The following is a 27,620-nucleotide window of genomic DNA, read 5'->3' on the forward strand; positions in this document are numbered from 1 at the left end:
AAACCATCAACCCGTGTCCTGCAATATTGTAACATTTCTCTACACTGGAAATGAGTGTTAGAATTTCCAATAATAATATTGTCAGCTTATGCAAGCTGAAATCTCAGCAGGTTGGTGCGTAAGTAGAATTTATGAAGAAATCCAGTTTCTCGATTAGTTGTGGGGATTAACTCCTGGAATCAGATTTCATGTCATTTCCAAAATGAGTTTTTTGTTCTTCCATTATGCAATTTTCAATTATTAATGTATTATAAAAGCTCTGGCTTGAATAATGCAACCAATTTTGTTAGCGGCGTTCGCAATGTATAAAGTTGGTGCTGTAATATATTTTATGGATGGGTTTATATTTTTTTGCAGAATGCCATGGTCTCGTTCAAAGAGTTGTGTGGTCTGACCCCTGCGGCTAACATGAAGCAGTGCATTCTGACCTTGTCGTCATGGTTACTGAACAGCGACAACACGCTGTTGGTCACACTGAACCTCAGCGAAGAGTACCCTTCCATGGAGGCGCAGGGTCCGGTTCCCGATCTGCTCCGGAAGGTTCTTGCGGCCTACGATACGGTGAGTCCATTCATTCAGCCTTGCACTTGTTCATTTTGGCCTGAGTCTGAGTGATGTTCGTCCAGTTTCTAAAGGATCCGAGGCAAGGTACTAACATGGATTGACGATTGGCTGTCAGACAGAAGGCAGAGAGTTGGGATAAAAGGTTCTTTCTCAGAATGGCAACCGGTGACAAGTGGTGTCCCGCAGGGTTCAGTGTTGGGGCCACAGCTGTTCTCTTTATATATTAACGATCTAGATGACGGGACTGGGGGCATTCTGGCCAAGTTTGCCGATGATACAAAGATAGGTGGAGGGGCAGGTAGTATTGAGGAGGTGGGGAGGCTGCAGAAAGATTTAGACAGTTTAGGAGAGTGGTCCAAGAAGTGGCTGATGAAATTCAACGTGGGCAAGTGCGAGGTCTTGCACTTTGGAAAATTTTCTAAACGGTGACAAAATTCATAATGCTAAAGTGCAAAGGGACTTGGGAGTCCTAGTCCAGGATTCTCTAAAGGTAAACTTGCAGGTTGAGTCCGTAATTAAGAAAGCAAATGTAATGTTGTCATTTATCTCAAGAGGCTTGGAATACAAAAGCAGGGATGTACTTCTGAGGCTTTATAAAGCACTGGTTAGGCCCCATTTGGAGTACTGTGAGCAATTTTGGGCCCCACACCTCAGGAAGGACATACTGGCACTGGAGCGGGTCCAGCGGAGATTCACACGGATGATCCCAGGAATGGTAGGCCTGACATACGATGAATGTCTGAGGATCGTGGGATTATATTCATTGGAGTTTAGGAGGTTGAGGGGAGATCTAATAGAAACTTACAAGATAATGAACGGCTTAGATAGGATGGACGTAGGGAAGTTGTTTCCATTAGCAGGGGAGACTAGGACGCGGGGGCACAGCCTTAGAATAAAAGGGAGTCACTTTAGAACAGAGATGAGGAGAAATTTCTTCAGCCAGAGAGTGGTAGGTCTGTGGAATTCATTGCCATAGAGGGCTGTGGAGGCCGAGACGTTGAGCGTCTTCAAGACAGAAATTGATAAATTCTTGATTTCTCGAGGAATGAAGGGCTATGGGGAGAGAGCGGGTAAATGGAGTTGAAATCAACCATGATTGAATGGTGGGGTGGACTCGATGGGCCGAATGGCCTTACTTCCGTTCCTATGTCTTATGGTCTTATGGTACAGTTCCACAGTTCTTACTCTTGCACTCATTTCTGCTGAATTAACAATCATTGTTCAGGGGTGCTGTTGGTGGGGGGAGACGGGAGATTTCAGACTGCAGGATTGAAACCTGTTCTTCTGAAGTCAAAGTGACTCAAGAACTGCTTCTTCCCTGTTGCCATCAGACTTTTGAATGGACCTACCATATATTAAGATGATCATTCTCTGCACCCTACCTATGATAGTAACACTACACTCTGTACCCTTCTCCTTTCCTTCCCCCCCTATGTGCTCTATGAATGGTATGTTTTGCCTATATAGCGTGCAAGAAACAATACTTTTCACTGTATCCCAATAGATGTGACAATAAATCAAATCATTGGGCGAGATTTTAACTCTTTCTAAAGCCACCCACTTGCACAGATATAGAAGTCACAGCCATTGTTGAAGTTGGGGAAGTGATATGTAGTGTTTTTCTGACCTATACCTGATGTAAGATTACACTGTGCCTGACTATAGAGTTGATAGGTCTTCCTTTTTTTAAGAATTCCTACAGTACAGAAGGAGGCCATTTGGCCCATCAAGTCTGTACCGACAACAATCCCACCCGGGCCCCACCCCCATAACCCCACATATTTAAACTGCTAATCTGCCTGACGCTCAGTGGCAATTTAGCATGGCCAATCCACCTAACCAGCACGTCTTTGGGACTGTGGGAGGAAACTCAAGCACCCGGAGGAAAGACACGCAGACACTGGGAGAATGTGCAAACTCCACACAGTCACCCCAGGTTGGAATTGAACCCGGGTCCCTGGTGCTGTGAGGCAGCAGCGCTGACCACTGTGCCACCGTGCTGCCCCAATTCATTCCCCAGCTCTGACCACTCTTACACTGGCAAGCGTTAAAAGAAAATGGAGATAAATTGTGAAGTACAAGCTCTCGGACATGCAGAGCTAGTTAGACATTGGTGCAGCACATATTAAAATAGCTAAACTTCCATGCATTATATTTGAAGTTGACAAGTTAATTAACAACTGCATACCAACACACAATATTTTGTTTTCAGAGGATAAGATATAATTAAAAGGTATTACGACATAAAGCCAGTATGACTGGTGAGTGAGCCTCCAGGTTAACTGCTGAGTTCCATTACACAGCACGTGAGTGTACTCAGATATCCTAGTAAAACTGGTACACAGGACTCTCTGCAGGACTCCAGATAATTAAGCGTAGCACGGCTGATTTCTTGTGTGTGAAGACTTATCTTTATGGGACACTTTCCAGGAACGTATGAAATGAATGTGGGTTTGTCATCGGGAGTGGCAACAATTGGCATTTAAAGGTTCTCTCACTGAGAAAGATAATTTGGGTTTAGCGTTCACTATAACACATGCGCAAAAAAACTGTACCAACACATTGACAACGGGAGAACAGTCTGGAAAGCTTTGGTTTCCAACACAAAGCACAATATGAAAATCTTCTTCGATTAGACTTATTTTGACGCACGTTAGCTATTTACCGAACAGTCACTGGTGCTCTATTAGAAGAACGACCATACATGTCTTACTCCCATCTCAATGGGATTTAATCTCTTCAGAGGCAACATGCTGCTTTAATTAATAGGAAATGCAAAGAATCTTCAACATTTCTAATTGTTCCTGTGTTATATTGGCCCCCTAGAGTGTTTGTAGGAAGTTAGTTCAGATGGAACAGAAGGATGATGCAGAAAGAAGAACCAGGAACCCAAATTCACCAAACCCATCACCTCGACTCTTGGGTATGCAATATATGCATAGCCCTGCTAATTAACTCAATGTAACAAATCAAATATTAAGATCACAATGTAAAATGGCTCACCAAATATGAAAGGATATTTGTGAGCAAGCATTTTGATTTAACAGAATACATTATGGATTTAAGGAAAAAAGTGTCCATTACGTGAAAGAATTATGGGCAACATTAATAACCTCTCACCATTTAGAGTCATAGAGGTTTACAGCATGGAAACGGGCCCTTCGGCCCAACTTGTCCATGCCACCCTTTTATTTTAAACCCCTAAGTTAGTCCCAATTGCCCGCATTTGGCCCATATCCCTCTATACCCATCGTACCCATGTAACTGTCTAAACGCTTTTTACAAGACAAAATTGTACCCGCCTCTACTACTACCGCTGGCACTCAGACACTCACCACCCTCTTTGTGAAAAAATTGCCCCTCTGGACATTTTTGCATCTCTCTCCTTAAACCTACGCCCTCTAGTTTTAGACTCCCTTATCTTTGGGAAAATATATTCACTATTTAGCAGATCTATGCCCCTCATTATTTTATAGACAAGATCACCTCTCAGCCTTCTAATCTTCGAGAAAAAAGTCCCAGTCTATCCAGCCTCTCCTTATAACTTAAGCCATCAAGTCCCGGTAGCATCCTAGTAAATCTTTTCTGCAATCTTTCTAGTTTAATAATATCCTTTCTATAATAGGGTGACCTGAACTGCACACAGTATTCCAAGTGTGGCCTTACCCAATGACTTGTACAACTTCAACAAGACGTTCCAACTCCTGTATTCAAAGTTCTGACCAATGAAACCAAGCATGCTGAATGTCTTCTTCACCACTCTGTCCAGCTGTGACTCCACTTTCAAGGAGCAATGAACATGTACCCCTAGATCTCTTTGTTCTGTAACTCTCCCCAACGCCCTACCATTAACTGAGTATGCCCTGGTTCAATCTACCAAAATGCATCGCCTTGCATTTATCTAAATTAAACTCCAGTTGATTTCAGCTGATTTTTTTGGAATATATTTATTTCACTTATGTACATGAACTAAATGTTTCATTTACAAACTTGCAACAATACTGCACTACCTGCAGAATCAGGAGAAGCCTGACAAAATATCGTAGATCAGGTAAAGATGTTTAGAATATGGATTGTGTGTGAACACCAAAAAGGCAAGAAGAATGGTAGTCAGAAGGGATAGAAACATAGAAACTAGAAACAGGAGTAGGCCATTCAGCCCTTCGAGCTTGCTCTGCCAATCATTATGATCATGGCTGATCATCAAATTCAATATCCTGATTCCCCCCTTCCCCCCTGTAAGCCCAAGAGCTGTATCGAATTTCTTTTTGAAATCAGAGAACGTTTTGGCCTAAACTACTTTCTGTGGTAGTGAATTCAGCAGTTTCATCACACTCTGGGTGAAGAAATTTCTTCTTGCCTCAGTCCTAAAAGGTTGACCCCTTTTCCTCAAACTATGACTCCCTAGTTCTGGACTCCCCCACCGTCGGGAACATTCTTTCTGAATGTACCCTGTCTAACCCTGTTAGAATTTTAAAAGTTTCTATGAGATCCGCTCCCACTCTTCTAAACTCCAGTGAATATAATCCTAACCAACGTGGTCTCTCCTCACATGAAAGACCTGCCATCCCTGGAATCAGTCTGGTAAACTTTCACTGCACTCTGTCTGTAGCAAGGACACTCTTCCTCAGATAAGGACACCAAAACTGCACACAATACTCCAGGTGTGGCCTCACCAATGCCCTGTACAATTACAGTAAAACATCCCTACCCCTATACACAATCCTCTCGCTGTGAAGGTCACAAGGCAATTCTACTAGCTTTTACAGGAGGCAATGGCCGAATGGTATTATTTCCCATCCCTAGTTGCCCTTGGTGGGCAGTTAAGAGTCAACCACATTGCTGTAGCTCTGGAGTCACGTGTAGGCCAGACAGGGTAAGGATGGAAGATTTCCTTCCCTCAAGGACATTAGTTTTTCCGACAATCGATAATGGTTTCACGGTCATCAGTAGATTCTTGATTCCAGATTTTTTCTTTTTAGTTGAATACAAATTCCACCATCTGCCATGGTGGGATTCAAACCCGGGTCCCCAGAACATTAGCTGAATTTCTGCATGAATACTCTCGGGATAATACCACTAAGCCATCGCCTCCCATCTTTTGGAAAAGAGTTGCAGTTAAATGATGCATTCTTTTGTGAGGAAAAAAAATGAAACACTGAGATTGATGGGTGATTAAGATGTTACTGCCCTCCTAAGATTGTAAATAATTATTAGTCTGGCCTTTTCTGGGTACCACCCCTGCATCTATTGTGTCAGAAAAGTCTTTGGTCCCAGGTGCTGAGCAGAAGTGGGATTTTCTTCTGCTTGTGAACCATAAAAATAGAACCTATCAAGTGTTCAGCCAGAAAAATGGAGCTTTGGCAAGGTTAAAAGCAGGTCATATTTAGTGGCAATTTTGCAAAGTCAAGCAAGATGTGGGGAAGCATAGTCAGTGTTTTTACAATACTACATGGATGTAAGCTTGAAGTTAAGTGGTAGCAAATGTCCTGCATGTTCACTTGCTAATGAAAACAATTCCAAGGTTCACATCTGACCTTGTTTTTACAATGTGATTTTTGTGTCCACATCATGGATTGGGGAACAGTGAGATCATCCCGGCACTATTATAAAGGTAGATCTTTGTCGTGCAGAGCCTGTGAAGGGCATCTAAGTGAGTGACTAATGCCACTAAACATGACAAGGCGTTGTAGTTGCAGAGAAGTTGTTCCTCGCAAGTAAGGGTGAGAATTCCAGATGCTATGCCCTCGCCAGCTGAAGGTATCATCGGTAATTGTGGAGGAATTAGAATTCCTACAGTGCATAAGGAGATCATTTGGCCCACGCAACCTACACCGACAACAATCCCACCCCAGCCCTATCCCCGTAACCCCATGCATTTACCCTGCTAATCCCCTTGACACTAAGGGAGGAGTTTTCCCATCCCACCCGCCACCAGAATTGTAGCCGGGGGAGCGGGCCACACAAAGGTCCGTTGATCTTGGGCTGGATTTTCTGGTTTGGGGCGAGAACAGCCGGAAAATCCCGTCCTAAGGATCAATTTAACATAACCAATCAACCCAACCCGCACACCTTTGGAGTGAGGGAGGAAACCGGAGTACCTGGAGGAAACCCACGCAGATACTGGGAGAACGTGCAAACTCCACACAGTCACCTGAGGCTATTACTGAACCTGGGTCCCTGGTGCAGTAAGGCAGCGGTGCGAACAACTGCGCCACCGTGCCGCAAAGGGATGTGCAAGAGGCTGGACCTAAAGGAACAAAAGGCTTGGAGCGGAGAGGTGTTATAGACGAAATGACAAAGATGGGGACAAGTTATTTTTAAAAGTTTTAAAACTTTAAACATGGAGACATTTAAACAGGAGGATTGGAATTTTAATTTTGAGAGAGGTGCCAGTGCATAACAGCGAAGATGGATATGCTGGGTGAATCGGATTTAATGCTGGAAGAGTTGGAGGCAGCAGAAATATAAATTAGATGAAATTTATGCAAAGTGAGGGAATGGGAAGACAATCATGGAAGCATTAACGTAATCAAATCTGGCAGTCACAAACGTGTAGATATAAGAATAAACACTATTTGTGTAAGGAAGAATGGCCATTTAGTACAACAATTAAGAAGGAATCAAAACATGTCCAGAACGCCTTAGATAATTAATTCTATCCTGGAATCCTGAAGGACAAGCTGGAAGAATAACAGACTCTGGTTAATTATTCTGATATTCAGAAAATAAGTGAGATGTGAATTATAGAGCAGCCAGCTTTTACAGCTGTAATGATGAATAAACTCCAGAGTGTTGTGCTATCAAAGCTTATCTCAAGACTACATTGGCAATAAGGTGCATTCTGCATAGATTTTGCATGGCTCATCTCTCATTCATCCATTGGGATTCTTTGACACTACCTCGACTGGACTTGGCTCCAACTGTATTTTACTTTCATCAGTCACTTGCCTGCAGTCAGAACTCTTGTCTCTTTAAGGGACAAGGTCTTACCCCTGGCAGCTGCCAACCAATCAGAGGGCTTGCAGCTCTTTGGCTCAGCAGCACTACCATTAGTGGTGGTCACTGCTGGAACTGCAACCAACCAGATGCACAACCATGGCAGAGGCCCCAAAAATAAAGGTAGGTTGAGTAGGGCTTACCTGTGAGATGGGGTGGCCATTGCTGAGGGCAGGGGTTGGGTCTTTCAGTGGGGACAGCCTTTGCCACTGGGGCAGTTAGGAGGCCCTTCTGCGGACTAGGTTACCCAATTAGAAGTTTTAAAAAAAAGTTTATTATGAGTCACAAATAAAGCTTGCATTAACATTGCAATGAAGTTACTGTGAAATTCATCTAGTCGTCACACTCCGGCGCCTGTTCGGGTCAATGCACCTAACCAGCACGTCTTTCAGACCGTGGGAGGAAACCAGAGCACCCGGAGGAAACCCACACCGACACGGGGCGAACTTGCAAGTTCCACGCAGACACTGACCCAAGCCGGGAATCGAACCCAGGTCCCTGGTGCTGTGAGGTAACAGTGCTAATCACTGTGCCATCGTGCTGCCTATGGCCACCGTGCCACCCATCACGGAGCTCCACAGTGTGCCTGCAAAGTGAGATGGATTGAGAGTTCACCAGCGGGCATGACGTTCTTGGATTTACAGAGGACATTTGATCAGCTTTAACATTCAAAATTTGGTTGAGGCCCATGGAACTAGAGGCATGTTGGTCAGCTAGTATGATAGACGGAAGACAACTGGAAGCAGAGGCAATGACGGATGGAAAAAGTAGGCGTAGCTGACCAAGGGAATTTGATGCCGTCATAGCTCTTCTGTGGAGTTGTCATTCCTAACAAATGGCAACATAAATAGACTGAACATACAACTGGAAACTGAGTGTGCATTTTGCAAAGAGAAAGAAAATAGCTACAAGGGTAAAGCAAAAATAGCTACAAAGAGGTAAGAGTGAGGTAAGGTGAATCATGAAAGGTCATTTCAGAAATATTGGGCCGGATTGCCCATAGCTGGGATTCTCCAGTCCCACTGCAGTGGCACAGTGGTTAGCACTGCTGCCCCACAGCGCCAGAGACCCAGGTTCAATTCCGGCCTCGGGTGACTGTCTGTGTGGAGTCTGCACGTTCTCCCCGTGTCCGCGTGGGTTTCCTCCGGGTGCTCTGGTTTCCTCCCACGCTCCAAAGATGTGCGGATTAGGTAGATAGGCCATGCTAAATTGCCCCTGAGTGTCAGGGGGACTAGCTAGGGTAAATATATGAGATTATGGGGATAGGACCTGGGTGGGATTGTTGTCGGTGCAGGCTCGAAGGGCCAAACGGCCTCCTGCACTGTAGATTCTATGATTCTAGGCAGCGAACGGGGATCTGGCTGAGTGCCAAATTCTCCGCTGTCGCTGGCCGGAGCAGTGGGACGTGAACAGCCAGAGAATTCCGGTCATTACTCAGATTGCCCCCTTCCGAGTGAGTTGCAAATATTGGAATTCAGAAACAACCCAGAAAAAAAAAAACAGGTCTCCTCCCTCACCCCTATTGCCCAAAATCTTTAGACCTGTCATAGAGGGAAAGACATTTTGTGAGGCACACTGTTAGCTGATGTTTATCCGTGCGCCAAGCAACAAATATTAACGAGGTGACACATTCCAAAAGATATGAACCTTTCAAAAAAACATGAGCTAATGTCTAAAAGGAAAGCGAGATTTCGTACAGGTGTTCTGATATCCTCAGGATGTGACACAGTGCTTCACAACCAATAAATTACACTTGAAATATAGTCAGTATTGTGATGGAGCCAAATGCAGCAGGCAATTTGCATACAAACGACAAGAAAATAAATGAAAGCACTCAGCAGGTCTGTGGAGAGAGAAACAGAGTAAGCGGCCAGGACATGACTGGGTGGTGGTGACCCCGTCCCAACAGGTAATTAATTGTCTGATGAACATAACATGCATTTGGAACCAAGACCAGTCAAAGCAGGGGAGCCCCAGTCAACCAACCAGAAAGTTAGGGCCTCTCTCCTGCCTCGACTGGTTGTGGCTCTAACTGCATTTTATATTCATCAGACAATTACCAGCCTGCAGTCTGAACTCCCGTCCTTTTCCGGGACAAGATCCTGCCCCTGGCAGCTGCCAACCAATCAGGGGGGCTGGCTCAGCAGCGCCACCATTAGCAGTGGTGACTGTTAGAACTGCAGCTGACCAGGCAGAGCAACAAAGGTGGCGATCCCAAAAATGGAGGTAGGTCAACTGCTGCTTAAAAGACTCCCACGTGCCAGCTGTGGATTTACCCTCAAACAACCTCTCCCAAACAACAGCCTTAAAATCCTGCCTAATCCAGTTGTAGTTAGCCTTCCCCCAATTTAGCACCTTAACCCAAGGACAACACTTGTCCTTTGCCATGAATATCCGAAAGCTTACGGAATTGTGGTCACTGTTCGCCACATGTTTTCCCCCCACTGCAACTTTGATGACCTGACCAGGCTCATTCCCTAGTACCAGGTCCAGCATAGCCCCCTCTCTAGTCGGGCTATCTACATATAGAATCCCTACAGTGCAGAATGAGGCCATTCGGACCATCGGCACTACACTGACCACAATCCCACCCTGGCCCTATTCCCATTACCCCACATATTTACCCTGCTTAACCCCCTGACAGTAAGGGTCAATTTAGCATGACCAATCAACCTAACCCGCACATCTTTGGAGTATAAGAAGGTGGCAGAGAGTAGGTCTGGGGTGCGTGGCGTCCTTGATTATGCTGGCTGCTTTGCCGAGGCAGCGGGAAGTGTAGAAGGGATTTATGAACGAGAGAGAGAGAGAGGGAGACACACGCATGCAAGTACACATGCGCCAGCGTTCTGTGGCCTTTTCATTATGATGTGGAGATGCCGGCGTTGGACTGGGGTGAACACAGTAAGAAGTCTCACAACACCTGGTTAAAGTCCAACAGGTTTATGGTATTTGCTACCAAATGAACCTGTTGGACTTTAACCTGGTGTTGTGAGACTTCTTACTGTGTACACTTTTCATTATGAGCAGTGTTCTGTTGCGGACAGAACTGATTCCTGGCCTGACAACAAAGACAATGCTGGATCCGCAGTTAATGTCTTGAGGTCACATCTGAAATGACCTGTCATAAATCACTTCCTTCAAGTTATTTTTATCCTCTTCACAAAATAAGCAATTAGCGGCCATTTGTACACTCAGTATGTTTAGTTTGTTTTTGTTAGGGACGGGATGTAAACTCCTAAGTGGGATTCTGACGTGTGCTCTTGGAAAAATCTAAGTCAATTAAACAGGTACCTTCTGCAAATAGCTGGAGACATTCAGCGTGTTTGCTTATGTTCTCTCAGACCGACATTTAATGCCAAACAGGCACTGGGCCTTGGTACGATTAGCTAACAAGTGGCATTAATCACTAGTTAATACTCAGCACGTTTAGGCAAGTGAGATAAAAGCAAAATACTGCAGATGCTGGAATCTGAAACAGAAACAGAAAGTGCTGGAAAATCTCAGCAGGCCTGACAACATCTGTGGAGAGAGAATAGAGCCAACGTTTTGAGTCTGGGTGACCCTCCGTCAGACTCTGTCAAGGGTCATCCAGACTCGAAATGTTGGCTCTATTCTCTCTCCACAGATATTGGCAGACATGCTGAGATTTTCCAGCACTTTCTGTTTTTGTTGTCAGCAAGTGAGATGTTGAATTATTGTGACAAAGGTGAATAGTGATTGAGATATTTAGTTAACGAGAATAAGCTGTCATATTATAAGCCTGCAAGCCCCTCTGAATCCTGTAGCTGGGAAAGGGATAAGCAATGGTTGGTGAGGAGGCTCATGGAAGGGAACAGAACAGTGGCAGAGTGGTTAGCACTGTTGCTTCACAGCTCCAGGGACCCAGGTTCGATTCCGGCCTTGGGGACTGCCTGTGTGGAGTTTCCACATTCTCCCCCACCCTGTCTGTGTGGGTTTCCTCCAGATGTACCGGTTTCCCCCCACAGTCCAAAGGTGTGCACGTTAGGTAATTGGCCTTGCTAAATTGCCCCTTAGTGTCGGGAGGATTAGCAGGATAAATATACGGGGTTACAGACATAGGGCCTGGGTGGGATTGTTGTTGGTGCAGGCTCGATGGGCTGAATGGCCTCCTTCTGCACAGTCGGGATTCTATGATTCTAAGTGAGAAAACTACTTTGCAGTGAGCAGGGAAACTGGTCTAGCAATCGGACTAAAGACCTGATAACATTCTTCATCTTCTCAAAGGCACTGAAAGCCTGTATGTGCCCTGCCACACCCTTGTGCAGACTGTGTCCCATAAATGTGTTTTGTAAAGGATTGGCAGTCCGGCAACATTTACCTTCTGGAACCATTTACATTGTATGTCATATTGGAAAACAGGGCAAGTGTTATAGAATCATAGAATCCTTACAGTATAGAAGGAGGCCATTCGGCCCATCGAGTCTGTACTGACCACTATCCCACCCAGGCCCTATTCCCGCAGCTCCACACATTTACCCAGCTAATCCCACTGACACTAGAATCAATTTAGCGTGGCTAATCCACCTGACCCGCACATCTTTGGTGTGTGGGAGGAAACCAGAGCACCCGGAGGAAACCCACGCAGACACGGGGAGAAAGTGCAAACTCCACACAGACAGTGACCGAGGCCGGAATTGAACCTGGATCCCTGGCGCAGTGAGGCAGCAGTGCTAACTACTGTGCCACCATGCTGTTCTTCTATAACCTCCAAAAACATCTGAAGATTGCTTTGCCTCTCTGATTTTTGCAGCGATCCAGAATTTGATTTCACTTGTTGCTTTAAACTGTTCAGCAAATCTTGTGCACCATTTAGAAAAAGTGCCAGTAAAGTCAAATTGCCACAAAGGATGTTGTTTGTGGTACTCGCAACCTTAACGTTTGGTATGCTGTGCTGCTTTTCAAATTCTCAATGAGAACACACGGTGCACAGGCAGCTCAAGGCTTGCGAATTCTGCTGGGTCACCAGATTATAGATGTAACTTCAGCAAGGAGATTGCATCTAGAAATGAGGTTATGGGCCCTCAAGTTTGCTCCATCATTCAGTTAGATCATGGACAATCTGTACTGCAACTCGATTTACCCACTGTTGCTCCATTATTCCCTGATTGATCAAAACAAAAGCCTAAGTTCATCCATGTTAGCCTTGAAAATTTTGATTGATCCATGTCGCGAGGTGAATCTCACTCTTTTGCTCTAATTACAGAGTCCAGCCTGAACCTGTCCAAGTGGGGTAAAATGGTTAAGGCTATGTATTCTCTTAACTGTTTATTGTATCACCAATAATCATAGAAATCATAGAAACCCTACAGTGCAGAAGGAGGCCATTCGGCCCATCGAGTCTGCACCGACCACAATCCCACCCAGGCCCTACCCCCACATATTTACCTGCTAATCCCTCTAACCTATGCATCACAGGATTCTAAGGGGCAATTTTTAACCTGGCCAATCAACCTAACCTGCACACCTTTGGACTGTGGGAGGAAACCGGAGCACCCGGAGGAAACCCACGCAGACACGAGGAGAATGTGCAAACTCCACACAGACAACGACCCGAGCCGGGAATCGAACCCGGGACCCTGGAGCTGTGAAGCAGCAGTGCTAGCCACTGTGCTACCGTGCCGCCCTGCAAAAATAATGTACAATTTTTATTATTCGTTTATGGGATGTGGGCATCGCTGGCTAGCCCAGCATTTATTGCCCATCCCTGAGGGCATTTGAGACTCAACCACATTACTGTGGGTCTGAAGTCACATATCGGCCAGACCAGGTAACGACGGCAGATTTCCTTCCCTAAAGGACATTAGCAAACCAGATGGATTGTTGCAACAATTGACAATTGTTTCATGGTCATCATTAGACTTTTTTAATTCCAGATTTTTATTGAATTCACATTTCACCATCTGCCGTGGTGGGATTCGAACCCGGGTCCATAGAGCATTACCCTGGGTCTCTGGATTACCAGTCCAGTGGAAATACCACTGTGCCATTGCCTCCCCTAATGTCAGTGCCAGGGCCCTTGATCCCTTCAATTTTAATCAACACCCACAAACTCTTTTACTCTCATCAATTTTGAGCAGTATTTGATCTGACAATGACTCAGGGAAATTCGTTCCCAACTGTGTAGGTGATCAACTCCTCTACTGTTACCCCGGTGAGTGGTTCCTTTGCCCCTAAACACTCCATTCTTGTCGTACATTAAAAACATCTTCATGCCAATGGTTGACACAACTCTTTCCTCCCCCCACCCCCACCCCCCCCAAACCCGCCTTTAATTTGATTGTAACATCTTAAATCTTGTATCAATTCCACATCCCGTGTTTGTGAATAATCAGTTAAGGTGTTTCGATAGGGAATACTCTGGGCTTATCAGCAGCATCAGATTGGTGAATGAGTTTTACCCTCGGAAGCAGTTTTGGAATTGGTGCTTCCCGGGGATGTGGCTGCCAACCCAGATGTAATGGAACAGAAACAGAAAATGCTGGAAAATCTCAGCAGGTCCGACAGTATCTGTGGAAAGTGGAGAGAGAATAGAGCCAACGTTTCGAGTCTAGATGGCCCTTCATCAGGGCGGTGATGGAACCACAGCTGCTAGGTTGGCAAGTGCTACTTACAGCATGGCCACAGGGGTTCAACGGTCAAGGTCGCCACTTAAATCTAGATAAACACATATCATTGTGTGGGCTAGTTGATCAGCTATTTCTTGGTTAATATATTCATAAAGTCACTTTATCGTATCTATGTCTGAATAATTTCAATTCGGCTCCCAGCTTGTTTTTCTAAAAAAAGTTTCAGTTAGAAGTCTTGTTGAGTTTTTTTTGGTACCTTTCAGTACTTTAATTCTAATCAAAAAAGCCAATTCGAATCAAGTCCAATCATGGTCCCCACATGAGGGATAAAGCATATCCAAGCTGACAAGATGACATTGCTTCCCATCTTAGGCTCAATCAAACAAGACCCAAGCTGACAGGATGAGGCACTGCACCCCCTCCTGGGCTTGATCTAACACTTCATCTTAGCCAAAAGGCCGAGAGAGCTTTAAAAACAAATTGCATCAGGTAAAGCCTCAGTTTTACCTCATTGGCTCACCTGACCCTTAACTCTACCCTAGCTTGGGCAAGCCATGATCATAGGCATCAGCACACCCCCAATGCAATGGGCTAGCCTTGTCCCCTGCCTGATTATGTTTTCATGTCTTCATAGAAACCCTACAGTGCAGAAGGAGGCGTTTCGGCCCATCGAGTCTGCACCGACCACAATCCCACCCAGGGCCCTATTCCCATCACCTCACATATTTACTCCACTGATCCCTCTAACCTACGCATCTTGGGACACTAAGTGGCAATTTAGCATGGCCAACCAACCTAACCCGCACATCTTTGAACTGTGGGAGGAAACCAGAGCACCCGGAGGAAACCCACGGAGACAAGGGGAGAACGTGCAAACTCTGCACAGACAGTCTCCCATCTAGGAATTGAACACAGGTTTCTGGAGCTGTGAGGCAGCAGTGCTAACCGCTGTGCCACTGTGTCGCCCTGTTGGTTGGTCTTCCTGTTGGTCCCGGGGATACAAAACTTGGCCCATTTCTGATTGTCCGCTTACAAAGTGCCTTATGCTCACTTCACCTTGAATGTTGACTCCCTTTAAGTTCAATGTGTTCTTGTTGAAGGACTGGCCACACCACAGCTGTTTGAGGCAGCAAGCTGCAGGTTTTCCTTACTATCCACAGGGAAAAGGAATGCTTGCTGATTTAATTTGCTAATAGCCTAGCTCTCATTTTAAGATGACGTCCTCTTGTTCTGGATTTTCTGTCAAAACCCCTTCATCAGTTTAAATACGTCGACCGGATTATCCCTCAGTCTTGTAAACACAAACTAAGTTCATTCAACCAGCCGTCAGTCCTCTGCATGTTGTGGTCCTCAAGAAGCCTGTAGGGACTGAGGTGGTTCTTATCTCTGGACAGTTGAGTCCTGACATGCAACTGCTCCAAGCTGTATGTCTTGTATTGTTCCAAGAATAGCCTTAGCTGTTTTTTGCAATATATAAGACCATAAGATATAGGAGCAGAATTAGGCCATTCGGCCCATCGAGTCTGCTCTGCCATTCAATCATAGCTGATAAGTTTCTCAACCTCATTCTCCCGCCTTTTCCCCATAACTTTTAATCCCATTACAAATCAAGAACCTACCTATCTGTCTTAAATACACTCGATGACCTGGCCTCCACAGCCTTCTGTGGCAATGAATTCCATAGATTCACCACCCTCTGGCTGAAGAAATTCCTCCTCCTCGCAGTTCTAAAGGGTCATCCCTTTACTTTGAGGCTGTGCTCTCGGTTCCTAGTCTCTCCTACCAATGGAAACTAACGTGTGGGTATCTGAGGAGGCAGGTAGAGGGGTGCGCAAGTGACAATGATCCATGAGACACTATCTTGGTTTGCACGCTTGCTGGCCATCAGCACTGAGATACACTTGGCTGTGGAATAGATGGCAACAAGTAGATTGCTCAACCCTTACATCCCCATGTTGCAACTTATAGGTCAGTTGTTTAAATACTGCTGCAATTCTCTTACCGTTGGAGATGGGACTCCTGTTCCTCACTTAATAATGAACAATAACCCTGGAAACGTTGGGGCCAGTGAGTGAGTGAGTAATCCTAGCGAGCCACCCTGTCCTCAACATCCCCAGCAACAGTACCACTTCTGGTAGAAACATGGGCGTACCTGGTCCAGCGACTGAGCTTCCACATAAAAGAAATGGAGCAGTATTCATAAGTTTACCACAAGAATTCAGATTTCAAGTAATCGGAAATTCCTACTCCATGTATCAGAGTGAACCTTTGGTGCTGCTGAGTGCAGGAGTCTATCTTCCATCTGCCTTCTGGGGCTGAGGTCTGGACCACAGATACCTGTCGTGGCTCTGTGATTTGTCATGGCATTGCCACCATTGCGAGCAGTGGCTGCTGCTGATCCTAATCACTAGCTTAAAGAACAGTTAAACCGGTGTAAACCTCTCCATCTCTTTACCGATCTCTTCCTCCTTGAAGATGCTGCTGAAAATTGACTTCCCTGACCAACGTTTTGGCCATATCTTCTGACATCATCTTTCATGGATCGGTGTCAGATTTTGTCAGTTGCTCTTCTGAACTGCCGTGGTGCATTTTACGAATGGAACCAATGGAAGGCTTTTTTATTGTTGTGTCACTCCACATAGAACATAGAACAGTACAGCACAGAACAGGCCCTTCGGCCCACGATGTTGTGCCGAGCTTTATCTGAAACCAAGATCAAGCTATCCCACTCCCTATCATCCTGGTGTGCTCCATGTGCCTATCCAATAACCGCTTAAATGTTCCTAAAGTGTCTGACTCCACTATCACTGCAGGCAGTCCATTCCACACCCCAACCACCCTCTGCGTAAAGAACCTACCTCTGATATCCTTCCTGTATCTCCCACCACGAACCCTATAGTTATGCCCCCTTGTAATAGCTCCATCCACCCGAGGAAATAGTCTTTGAACGTTCACTCTATCTATCCCCTTCATCATTTTATAAACCTCTATGCAGAGTCTTGCAGGACCATCAACATCTTTCCCATTTTCCTGACATTTCCTGTCGATGAGATTTCCCGCACCCCCTCCAATGTGACGCCGCCACCAAATGCATCTTCCTCTCCCCTTTCCAAAGGGACAGTTCCCTCCCCTGTCGACCGGAAAGAATGCTTTCTATGGTGAGAGTTGTAGAGGACGTGCCAAATTTCCTTAGTCTTCTGAGAAAGTAGAGGCATTGGTGGGCTTTCTTAACAATACCGTCCACATGGAGGGACCAGGTCAGGTTTTTGTTGAGCTGGAAACCTAAAAACTTGAAGCTGTCGACCATTTTTACTTCGTCCCCATTGACGTAGACAGACTGTGGGAGGAAACTGGAGCACCCGGAGAAAACCCACATAGACACGGGGAGAACGTGCAGACTCCGCACAGACTTTGATTTGATTTGATTTATTATTGTCACATGTATGAACAAGATGTGGAGATGCCGGCGTTGGACTGGGGTAAACACAGTAAGAGTTTTAGCAACACCAGGTTAAAGTCCAACAGGTTTATTTGGTAGCAAATACCATTAGCTTTCAGAGCGCTGCTCCTTCGTCAGATGGAGTGGATATCTGCTCTCAAATTTGCTTTGAGATACACTAAATACACTCAAAGCAAATTTGAGAGCAGATATCCACTCCATCTGACGAAGGAGCAGCGCTCCGAAAGCTAATGAGATTTGCTACCAAATAAACCTATTGGACTTTAACCTGGTGTTGTTAAAACTCTTACATGTATGAACATACAGTGAAAACTATTGTTTCTTGCGCGCTATACAGACCCAAGCTGGGAATTGAACCCGGGTTCCTGGCACTGTGAGGCAGCAGTGCTAACCACTGTGCTAACATGCTGCCCCTTTATCTCAACTTAACAAGATCTGTTCCTGATCCCAGTCTTTGTCCCTCCTGGGACTTACTTGTGGAACCCCTTCTTGTTGCCCGCCCTGTGTTCTGCTCCCTGGGAAACCTTCCTTGGAATGGCGCTCCAATTCAAGTCACCTGACCTGCAGTTTTGCACCATTTCTCTTTGCTTCTTTGTCATCTGCATGGGTGCATAGGGCTCGTTCCTGGTCTAAATACACTAAAGGACACTAACTGTGCACGTGCGGCCAATTTCTGACTGACACATGTGCAATAGGCCCAAGCTCCATTTTTAAAAAAACCCCCGAATTGCCAATTTTAAAAATCAAGTAGTCGTGTTTTGTCTCACTCTCCACTGATGCTGTCAGGTCTGTTTCGCAGTTCCAACATTTCTTGGTTTTTATTTCATATTACCAGTGTCTGCAGTCTCACTCTTTCGCAAGAATTATGGACTTTAAAGATGAGAGGGGAAAGATTTAAAAGAGACCTGAGGGGCAACTTCTTCACGCAGGGGGTGGTGCGTGTATGGAATGAGCTGCCAGAGAAAGTGGTTGAGGCAGGTTCAATAGCAACATTTAAAAAGCATTTGGATAAGTACATGGATGAGAAAGGTTTAGAGTGATATGGGCCAAACGTGGGCAATTGGGACTAGCTGGGAGGACACCAAGGTCGGCATGGACCGGTTGGGCTGAAGGGCCTGTTTCCGCGCTGTATGCTTTATGACTTGAATTTATTGAAGTGTATAATATTCCATTAGGGCCAGTTTGTTAATCGTTGCAGCTACTTTGCTACATCTTGCGCCACTGACTTTAAAAATTACTTAAAACTCAGTAAGCAAATTTTTATTCGGTCCTTATGACACTTGTATAATTGTGTCGGACCATTAGGAATGAGTTGTTAATAAACTGTGCTAATTTCTTGATTATAGTTGCTAATTAATTTTAATTGCAAAATTTGTTTTCCTCGAGTCTGCTGGTGTTGGTAGTTATTTTTGGGAATTGTGTTCAGTGATGCATTTTTTTCTGAAAAAAGGTTTTAATGTTTTGCTGTGGGTAACAGGGAGAATCATTTGGCCCTTCGAGCCTGCACTAACAACAATCCCACCCAGGCCCTATCCCCGTAACCCTGACATTGAGGGGCAATTTACCAAGACTGATCAACCTAACCCGCACATCTTTGGACTGTTGGAGCAGGCTCGAAGGGCCAAATGGCCTCCTCCTGCCTCGATCTTCTATGTTTCTAAACCGGAGCACTCAGAGGAAACCCTCGCAGACACAGGGAGAATGTGCAAATTCCACACAGACAGTCACCTGTGACCGGAATTGAACCCGGGTCCCTGGCGCTGTGAGGCAGCAGTGGGGCCGTGCCGCCCACCTATTTGAATAAATTTGCGTTTTACAGGTGCAACCTTAATTGCTTTGACGATGCTGGGATTCCGTGTGGCAATGCTTCAACTGGCAGGAAAGTGGCCCAGAGTCTGCCATGACGGGGCATCTATAGCACTTGCTGTGTTAAGAAGCCCATTGATGTTAGATCCGGGGGTATCCCAAAACCCAGATGGATAACTTGGAACACTGATTTTTATCAGTGTTTTATGAGTTTGATCCAATATGAGGACAAATATGCAAACCCATCAGGGCAAGTCATAGAATCCCTACAGAGCAGAAGGAGGCCATTCGGCCCATCAAGTCTGCCCAATCCCACCCAGACCCTATTCCCCAACCTCACATATTTACCCTGCTAATCCCCTTGACATGTAACCATTCAAATAGAAGAAGGTTTATTAACAGGTAAAACACGCAACAAGAAAGGCCACAATACAAATCAAAGGTATACTTAACCAATAATGGCTACACGCACACATTATATACTAGAATTATCACTGTTCCCATCTATCTACGTCCCTGAACTCTGAGATACCTCCCTTTCCTAAAACAATCATCCCATACAATGTAATACTAATGAGTTAAATCCAGCAAATAGTTACCACCCACAGTTTGTCTTTGAAGTTGAGGAAGCCTTCTTCAGTTCAGCGTAGTTGGCCTCAGATTTGTTTTAAATTAGCAGCTTTTATCCTAGGATTCCGCTTCCTGGGGGAGTTCCGCTTTCCAACTGGGCGTAGCTGCGATCGTAACTGCTTTTCCAGCCGCTTCTCCTCTTCCTCCTGTCCACCTCTCGCTACTGATATACAATGGAGGGGTTTGAACCTGCGCTCTCCATTTGCAGGGGGGGCAATGAACTAGTGGTATTATCACTAGATTATTAATCCAGAAACTTAGCTAATGTTCTGGGGACCCAGGTTCGAATCCCACCACGTCAGATGGTGGAATTTGAATTCAATAAAACTTCTGGAATTAAGAATCTACTGATGACCATGAAACCATTGTCGATTGTTGGAAAAACCCATCTGGTTCACTAATGTCCTTTAGGAAAGGAAATCTTACTGCCCTTACCTGGTCTGACCTACATGTGACTCCAGACCGACAGCAATGTGGTTGACTCTCAACTGCCCTCAGGCACTAGGGATGGGCAATAAATGTTGGCCAGCCAGCGATACCCATGTCCCACAAATGAATTTTAAAAATGGTGATGTGCTCAAAATCTGGAGAGATTTGGAAAGCACAATTTGCGTCGGCGAGTTTCCAAGTTCCGATCTTCCTGGCTTCTCGCTGGCGGAGTGGCGTGAAATACTCCACAGGGGTCCCCAGAAGTTAATTTTATTACATTAGAGTGCCATTAGCGAGCAGTCTCTCCAGGACCTCCCCCTCCCCGGATAGTCAGTGGGTGCTGGCATGCTTTATATAAGCGTGAACCTGGCACCTTCACCTCTGAGGGGAAGTTCAGAGGGGAGCACCCAGGCAGCCAGCACCCTCCGGGGTGTTCACTGCACAGGGGGCATCAGGGAGGACGCAGGAGACACGGAAAAGTGCAACTCGGGGCTGGGAATGGGGGTCCCACAATTGCCATATCGGGGGGAGGGGTCCACAGGGGTCACTTGCAGGCCTTACCTTCCCTTCATTTTGGGGCGCCATTTGCTTTAAAAGGGCTGTGAAGATTGGTATGCAGGCAGCACTTCCTGTGTCCTCCTTCCTGGGTTCCTGTACAAATCGCTGTCGAGGGAGTCCCCTACCTTAGTGGGAGCTGGCAAAAGGTTGGAGGGCTTGAAAACAATAGGCTGACGTTGGGGGCAATTATGAGTTCCCCGGGTGTGGATTCCATGAGAGGCCAGGCTGTCAGGGAAGAATGAGGGGATTCAGGAATAGGCTGCATCTCCCCTTATGCGGCCTGAAGGGCCTCACACACAGGGGAGGATTCTGCAGTATGATTGGAACCCACACTCAGGACAAAGGGAGAGACTGCCCAGAAGGCCATGACCAGTTGTTTGGGGTGCTTGTGTGTAACGATTGATCTCGATGGTTCGTGGAAGGCTGCTCAACTCTGCACCTCTTGTGACCTGGGAGAAACAGGGTGCCCAGTAGGAATGGGCTGGCCATGCTAATTGCTGGCCTCGCGATTCAGCTGTGTCTCATCTGCGGCACAGTGGTTAGCACTGCTGCCTCACAGCGCCAGGGACCCAGGTTCGATTCCTGGCTTGGGTCACTGTCTGTGCAGAGTTTGCACATTCTCCCCATATCTGCGAGGTTTTCGTCTGGGTGCTCTGATTTTCTCCCACAGTCCAAAGATGTGCGGGTTACGTAGATTGGTCATGCTAAATTGCTCTTGGTGTCAGGGGGACTAGCGAGGGTAAATGCATGGGGTTGTGGGAATAGGGCTGGGTGGGATTGTGGTAGGTGCAGACTCGATGGGCTGAATGGCCTCCTTCTGCACTGTAGGGATTCTGTGATTCTACAAGAGGCAGACACTATGGCTGAACAGCCTCCCCTCACTAATGATTATACCATTCAATGGTGTGCAGCTAAAAAGCTCTTCTGTTTAGTGGAGGTCAGCTGTTAACCGTTTGCAAGCTGATGTCCCAGTCATTGAGCTGACATTCCCAGTAAGGCCGCAACATCGCACAGATAACGCTGACGTGCCCCCATGTGCAAGACGTGATGGTGATGTCTACCATCACGCACGCCAATCGAGTCCGGTGGGTCCAGGGGACGCGAGGATGGCCCGGCCTGTTCCTGCTGCTCGGTCTGCAAGAGAAGGGGGATGGCATCCGTGCATTACAGTGGATATGGAGGGAACATTGATCACTCACTTAAGGAATGATAGCGTGTGTGTTGAGGATTCTCACGTTCCTCTGCTGCCCCCACTTCACCAGCAGAGCATGCACGCTCTTCCTCCTCACCAGCCAGCTCGAGAGCTCGCTCCTCAAAACGTGCGAGGGTTCAGAGCTCCGTCATTACTCTAGATGGCTACGCCTGCTCATACTTGCTGCGGTTGAGTTTGTCCTGCAATGACATGGCGAGGAAGAGTGTAGGTGGGAGCGTTGACATTTAGGATGTTGGTGAGGAGTGGCAGGTGTGGGGCTTGGGTGGGAGCTGGAGTGTGAGAAGCATGGCAGCTCCTGGGGGGGAGCATGGTGATTATGGAAGGGAGCGGGGGGCATCCTGGTGTCGGCTGTTGGCAAAGGCCAACATGGCTGACTGAGAGAAAGGGTTTGGTGTGCGAGGGGTTCCGTAGAGAGACTGGGGGTAGTTCATTTACCCTGGCTGAGCGAAGAAGATCATTCATTGTCTTCCAACAATGCTGCCCCACCCTCTTCTGCTGTGCGCTTGCACTGACCAGGGCTGCCACTGCATCCCAGGCATGGGTGGTGACCCTACTGAAAGGTCCGCCTCCTGGAGCAGGGGAGAGTGTGTCCCAGGATGTGTAGGTTTGGTGGTTGAGAATCATAGAATCTTACAGTGCAGAAGGAGGCCATTCGACCCATCGAGTCTGCACCGACCACAATCCCACACAGGTCCAATCCCATAACCCCACACATTTACCTTGCCGGTCCCCCTGACACTAAGGGGAAAATTAGCATGGCCAATCCACCTAACCCGCATATCTTTGGACATGGTATATGTGCAGGCTTATGGAGATTGGGTGGTAGGTGTGGACCAACTCATTCGGCGAGTCGGTGTAGACTCGATGGGCCGAATGGCCTCTTTCTTCACTGTGATTCAATGATTCAAAATAGTTTCAGAAGTATATAATCGCTAATGCACAATGCATTTCTGCTGTCACTTAAAACAGTTTTTAACATGCACTTACCCATTAAGATCTCACAGTCTAATTGTTGCACATCATTGCACTCTGGTGCTAATTGGTGTTGACAAAGGAACGTCCAGATTGATAGATGTTTGACTATTCCAGGATCCAGGTCAGAGCAGACAATGACATTTCATTAGTACATTTGAAGTCCCGATGTACAATCGATAGAAAATTTTAAGCATTTATTTTCAAGGAATTTAGTCAGCTTTTTTTTGACTGCTTTGTTTGGTACCTAAGGGTAATACAGGCTGGAATTCTCTGACCTCGCCTTCAGCTGGGATTCTCCAGTCCCGCTGCAGTGAATGGAGATTTGGCTGAGCGTCCAATTCTCCGTTCTCGCTGGCAGCGATAACGGGGTGTGAGACCGGAGAATTCCGGCCATATTTACTTTTTGATCTTTTCTGTACCAGTTCCCAGCCTGCTGTAGTGTGCTCTGTATGTAGCCTTTAATAAAAATAATTAATGACGCTTCTTAAATACTGTAGAGGGATCCCGATGGAGCATAAAACCCCGTGCTGGACATAGCATGTTAGTTGCATATTCATTGTGTTTAACAGTACACAAGTTGTGGTATTACGTGGGGATTCACTTCCCTATAAGTAAAAACAGAATGATACCTTGTTGTTGAGTTGGGAGGTAAATATAGAAAATAAAATCAGGAGGAGGTCATTCAGCCCCTCGAGCCTGCTCCCCCATTCATTATGATCATGGCTGATCATCCAGCTCAATAGCCTGATCCTGCCTTCCCTCCCATATCCTTAATCCCCTTCGCCGCCCCCCCCCCCCCCCCCCCCCCCCCCCCGCACCTCCGCAAGAGGTATATCTAACTCCTTCTTGAAAACATACAATGTTTTGGCCTCAACTGCTTTCTGTGGTAGCAAATTCTGCAGGCTCACCTCATCTCTGTCCGAAAACGCTTACCCCATATTCTTGGTCTGTTCTGGACATATCCATCATTGGAAACATCCTTCCTGCATCTACCCTGTCTAGTCATATTAGAATTTTATCGGTTTCTGAAATGCTGCACGTTCTTCCGAACTGCAGCAAATATAATTCTAACCAATTCAATCTCTCCTCATACGTCAGTCCCGCCATCCCTGGAATCAGTCTGGTGAACCTTCGCTGCACTCCCTCTATAGCAAGAACAACATCCTTCCTCAGATAAGGAGACCAAAACTACACCCACTGTTCCAGGTTTGGCCTCACCAAAGCCCTGTATAACTGCAACAAGACATCTCTGTTCCTGTACTTGAATCCTCTTGCTATGAAGGCCAGCATACTTTTTGCCTTTTTTACCACTGCTGCACCTGCATGCTTACCTTCAACAATTGGTGTCCACGGACATCCAGGCCTCATTGCACATTTCCCCCCTCAATTTGCAGCCACTCAAATAATAATCTGCCTTCCTATTATTGCTACCAAAGTGGACAACCTCACATTTATCCACATTATACTGCATCTGCCATGCATTTGCCCACTCACTCAACTTCTCCAAATCACCCTGAAGCAACTCTGCATCCTCCTAACAGCTCACCCTCCCACCTAGCTTTGTGTCAATTTGAACTTCAGGTGCCCTAGTCGTATAGGTCTCTGAACTCGTAATCCACAAACCGAGGACAACGTTCTGGGGTTCCAGGCTCGAATCCTACAACAGGAGATGGTACATTGTCCCCTGGCAGGCATGGATGAGCTGAAACTTCCTAGTTTCACGTTATCTGCAAATTTGGAGATATTCCATTTTGGGCCGTGTTAGTAATGTGTCTCTTTGTAAATAAATGCTCATGAAAGTGTTTTTATAATAGTTTTCAGCAAACTCACCCTTCAAGCATAGGATTTTCAGCTCCAGAATAGGTAGAATAATAGAATCCCTACAATGCAGATGGAGGCCATTTGGCCCATCATGTCTGCACTGACCACAATCCCACCCAGCCCCTATCCCCATAACCCTACCTATTAATCCTATTAACCTCCTGACACGAAGGGGCAATTTAGCATGGCCAATCAACCTAACCTGCACATCTTTGGAATGTGGGAGGAAACCGGAGCACCCGGAGGAAACCCACGCAGACACAAGGAGAACATGCAAAATCCACACAGACAGTGACCCAAGCCGGGAATCGAACCTGGGTCCCAGGCACTGTGAGGCAGCAGTACTAACCACTGTGCCACCATGCCACCCATGAGGGCCTTAGACAATAGGTACAGTAGTGGTTATGTTACTGGACTTGTGATCTTTAGGCCTTCACAAACAATCCAGAGTGCTTGATTTCAAAAGGTACTCTAAGATATTTTATGGCATTTAGTAATGGTACACTGATACAAGATTAAACTGCTGTGGACATTCCCGCGTTAATCTTACAGAATTGAGCAATTTTTCACTAAAACGAGTGAGTCGAGAGAGCTTGAATTCTCTGGAACTGTCAGCAGGTTAATCCGAGAACCATTGAGCGGATTTATGAATGTGAAATTTTCAGTACAATGTGCAGGCTACAATAATGAGTGCTAATGCAAAAGATACAGCCAGTAGAGACTTCAAATTGGTCCTCGACATCGTGTAAAATATCAATATAGTTAACTCCATTAGCGAGAAGATGACAACTCGTTCAGAGTGTACAATTTATCCTGACGTTTCAGATTCAGAAAATCTATAAAATGGCTTTTTTTCTCACTGGGTATAATGGGGAGTATTTGAATCGTGCCGAACAAGATGACCCCGGGTTCAACTCACAGCCCATGCGAAATTAACCACTCTCAAAATTGCCTTCAGCACCTTGACAATGCTATTTATTCAGTGAGTCCCACTGGCTGTTCAGTAAGGGGTATCGGGAGTCCATCTGCGGTTATGGGATAAGGACACAATCAACTGTTTACCACCCCCCCCCCCCCCCACTGCACTCCCCCCAACAGTTTGAGCTGTCAAGTGAGGCTCACACGTGTAGAATGGGCAATAAACAAGCTATCGAAGGGTGACTACAACACGAGAGGGATAAGAAGATTGAAAACTGTCAGGTGCAGGGGCGAAATCAAAGCAGCGATGATCGTACTGCATGGCGGATCAGCCTTGAGGGGGGTCACGAGTGGCATACTCCTGGGCACGGTGGCACAGTGGTTAGCACTGCTGCCTCACAGCACCAGGGACCCCGGTTTGGTTTCGGCCTTGGGTCACTGTGCGGAGTCTGCACGTTCTCCCTGTGTCTGTGTGGGTTTTCTCCGGGTGCTCCGGTTTCCTCCCACAGTCCAGAGAGGTGTGGGTTAGGTGCATTGGCCATGTTAAATTGCCCCTTAGTGTCCCCGGATCCGTAGGTTAGAGGGATTAGCGGGGTAAATATGTGGGGCTACGCGGATAGGGCCTGGGTGGGATTGTTGTCGGTGCAGACTCGATGGGCCGAATGGCCTATTTCTGCCCTGGGGGCTAAATTGCCCCTTAGTGTCAGGGGGATTAGCAGGGTGGGATACGGGGATAAGGCCTGGGTGGGATTACTGTCGGTATAGGCTCGGTGGGCTGAATGGCCTCCTTTCTGCACTGTAGGGATTCTATGATTCCAATTTGTCCGTATGCAACTTTTGGGCGACATAATCACAGATGCATTTGTTCACTTTTCTCTGTTACTGTTTTGCAGATGATTCAGACCAGCAAGATGCTGATTGAATCTGCTGATGCTGTCCACGTGAAGATAATCCAGGCGCAGAAGGCTGGTGAGTGCCTCTGTCTCCACCGCAGGCCTCAGACTTGCCTGCTGAATCCTCGTTGAATGTGGCAAATCTGGAGAGTGTTGGCGTGAGCTGGCGCACACGTAGTTAAAAATAACTGGGTTTAGTGCCAGCGGTTCCTTGTCTCGGGTGGGGGCCGAAGAAAGAGAGGCCACATTTCCGAAGATTGAGAACCTGGAGGCAATGGGGCGGGGTGGGGGGGTGGAGGATAATCTGCACTCCTGTTGCACTGTTCCAAGAAGCTAGTCCACGGAGTGTCCTATTATAGCATGAGGAATAAATCTAACTTTATCGGGGTGGGTGTACTTGGTGTGTTTGACCAGCCCTGACTGGATCTTTGGGTCAGGCATGTCATGCAGCAACTTGATAAGCTGAACAATGAGGACCCCTCATATTGGAAGCTTCTTGCCAAGGGGAGGCGATGGCCGAGTGGTATTATCACTAGACAATTCATCCATAAACTCAGCTCATGTTCTGGGGACCCGGGTTCGAATCCCACCACGGCAGATGGTGGAATTTGAATTCAATAAAGTTCTGGAATTAAGAGTCTATTGATGGGCAGCTCTGTGGTTAGCACTGCTGCCTCACAGCTCCAGGGATTGGGTTCAATTCCCGGCTTGGGACACTGTCTGTGTGGAGTTTGCACGTTCTCCTCGTGTCTGCATGGGTTTCCTCC

At 46.4% G+C, this 27,620-nt stretch overlaps 1 protein-coding gene across 2 annotated transcripts in view; it reads left to right on the forward strand.

Moving 5' to 3' along the window:
* LOC144500695 (inactive phospholipase C-like protein 2) overlaps nt 1–27,620 on the forward strand; it is a 273,226-nt gene that overhangs the window by 187,666 nt on the left and 57,940 nt on the right. For both annotated transcript variants that reach the window (XM_078224017.1, XM_078224018.1), the window contains exons 3-4: nt 358–561; nt 26,854–26,929. In XM_078224017.1, coding sequence (XP_078080143.1) covers nt 358–561; nt 26,854–26,929 — 280 coding nt within the window. The remainder of the gene's footprint in view (nt 1–357; nt 562–26,853; nt 26,930–27,620) is intronic.

This window comes from Mustelus asterias, chromosome 11 (genome assembly GCF_964213995.1).
Source record: "Mustelus asterias chromosome 11, sMusAst1.hap1.1, whole genome shotgun sequence".
Taxonomy (NCBI): domain Eukaryota; kingdom Metazoa; phylum Chordata; class Chondrichthyes; order Carcharhiniformes; family Triakidae; genus Mustelus; species Mustelus asterias.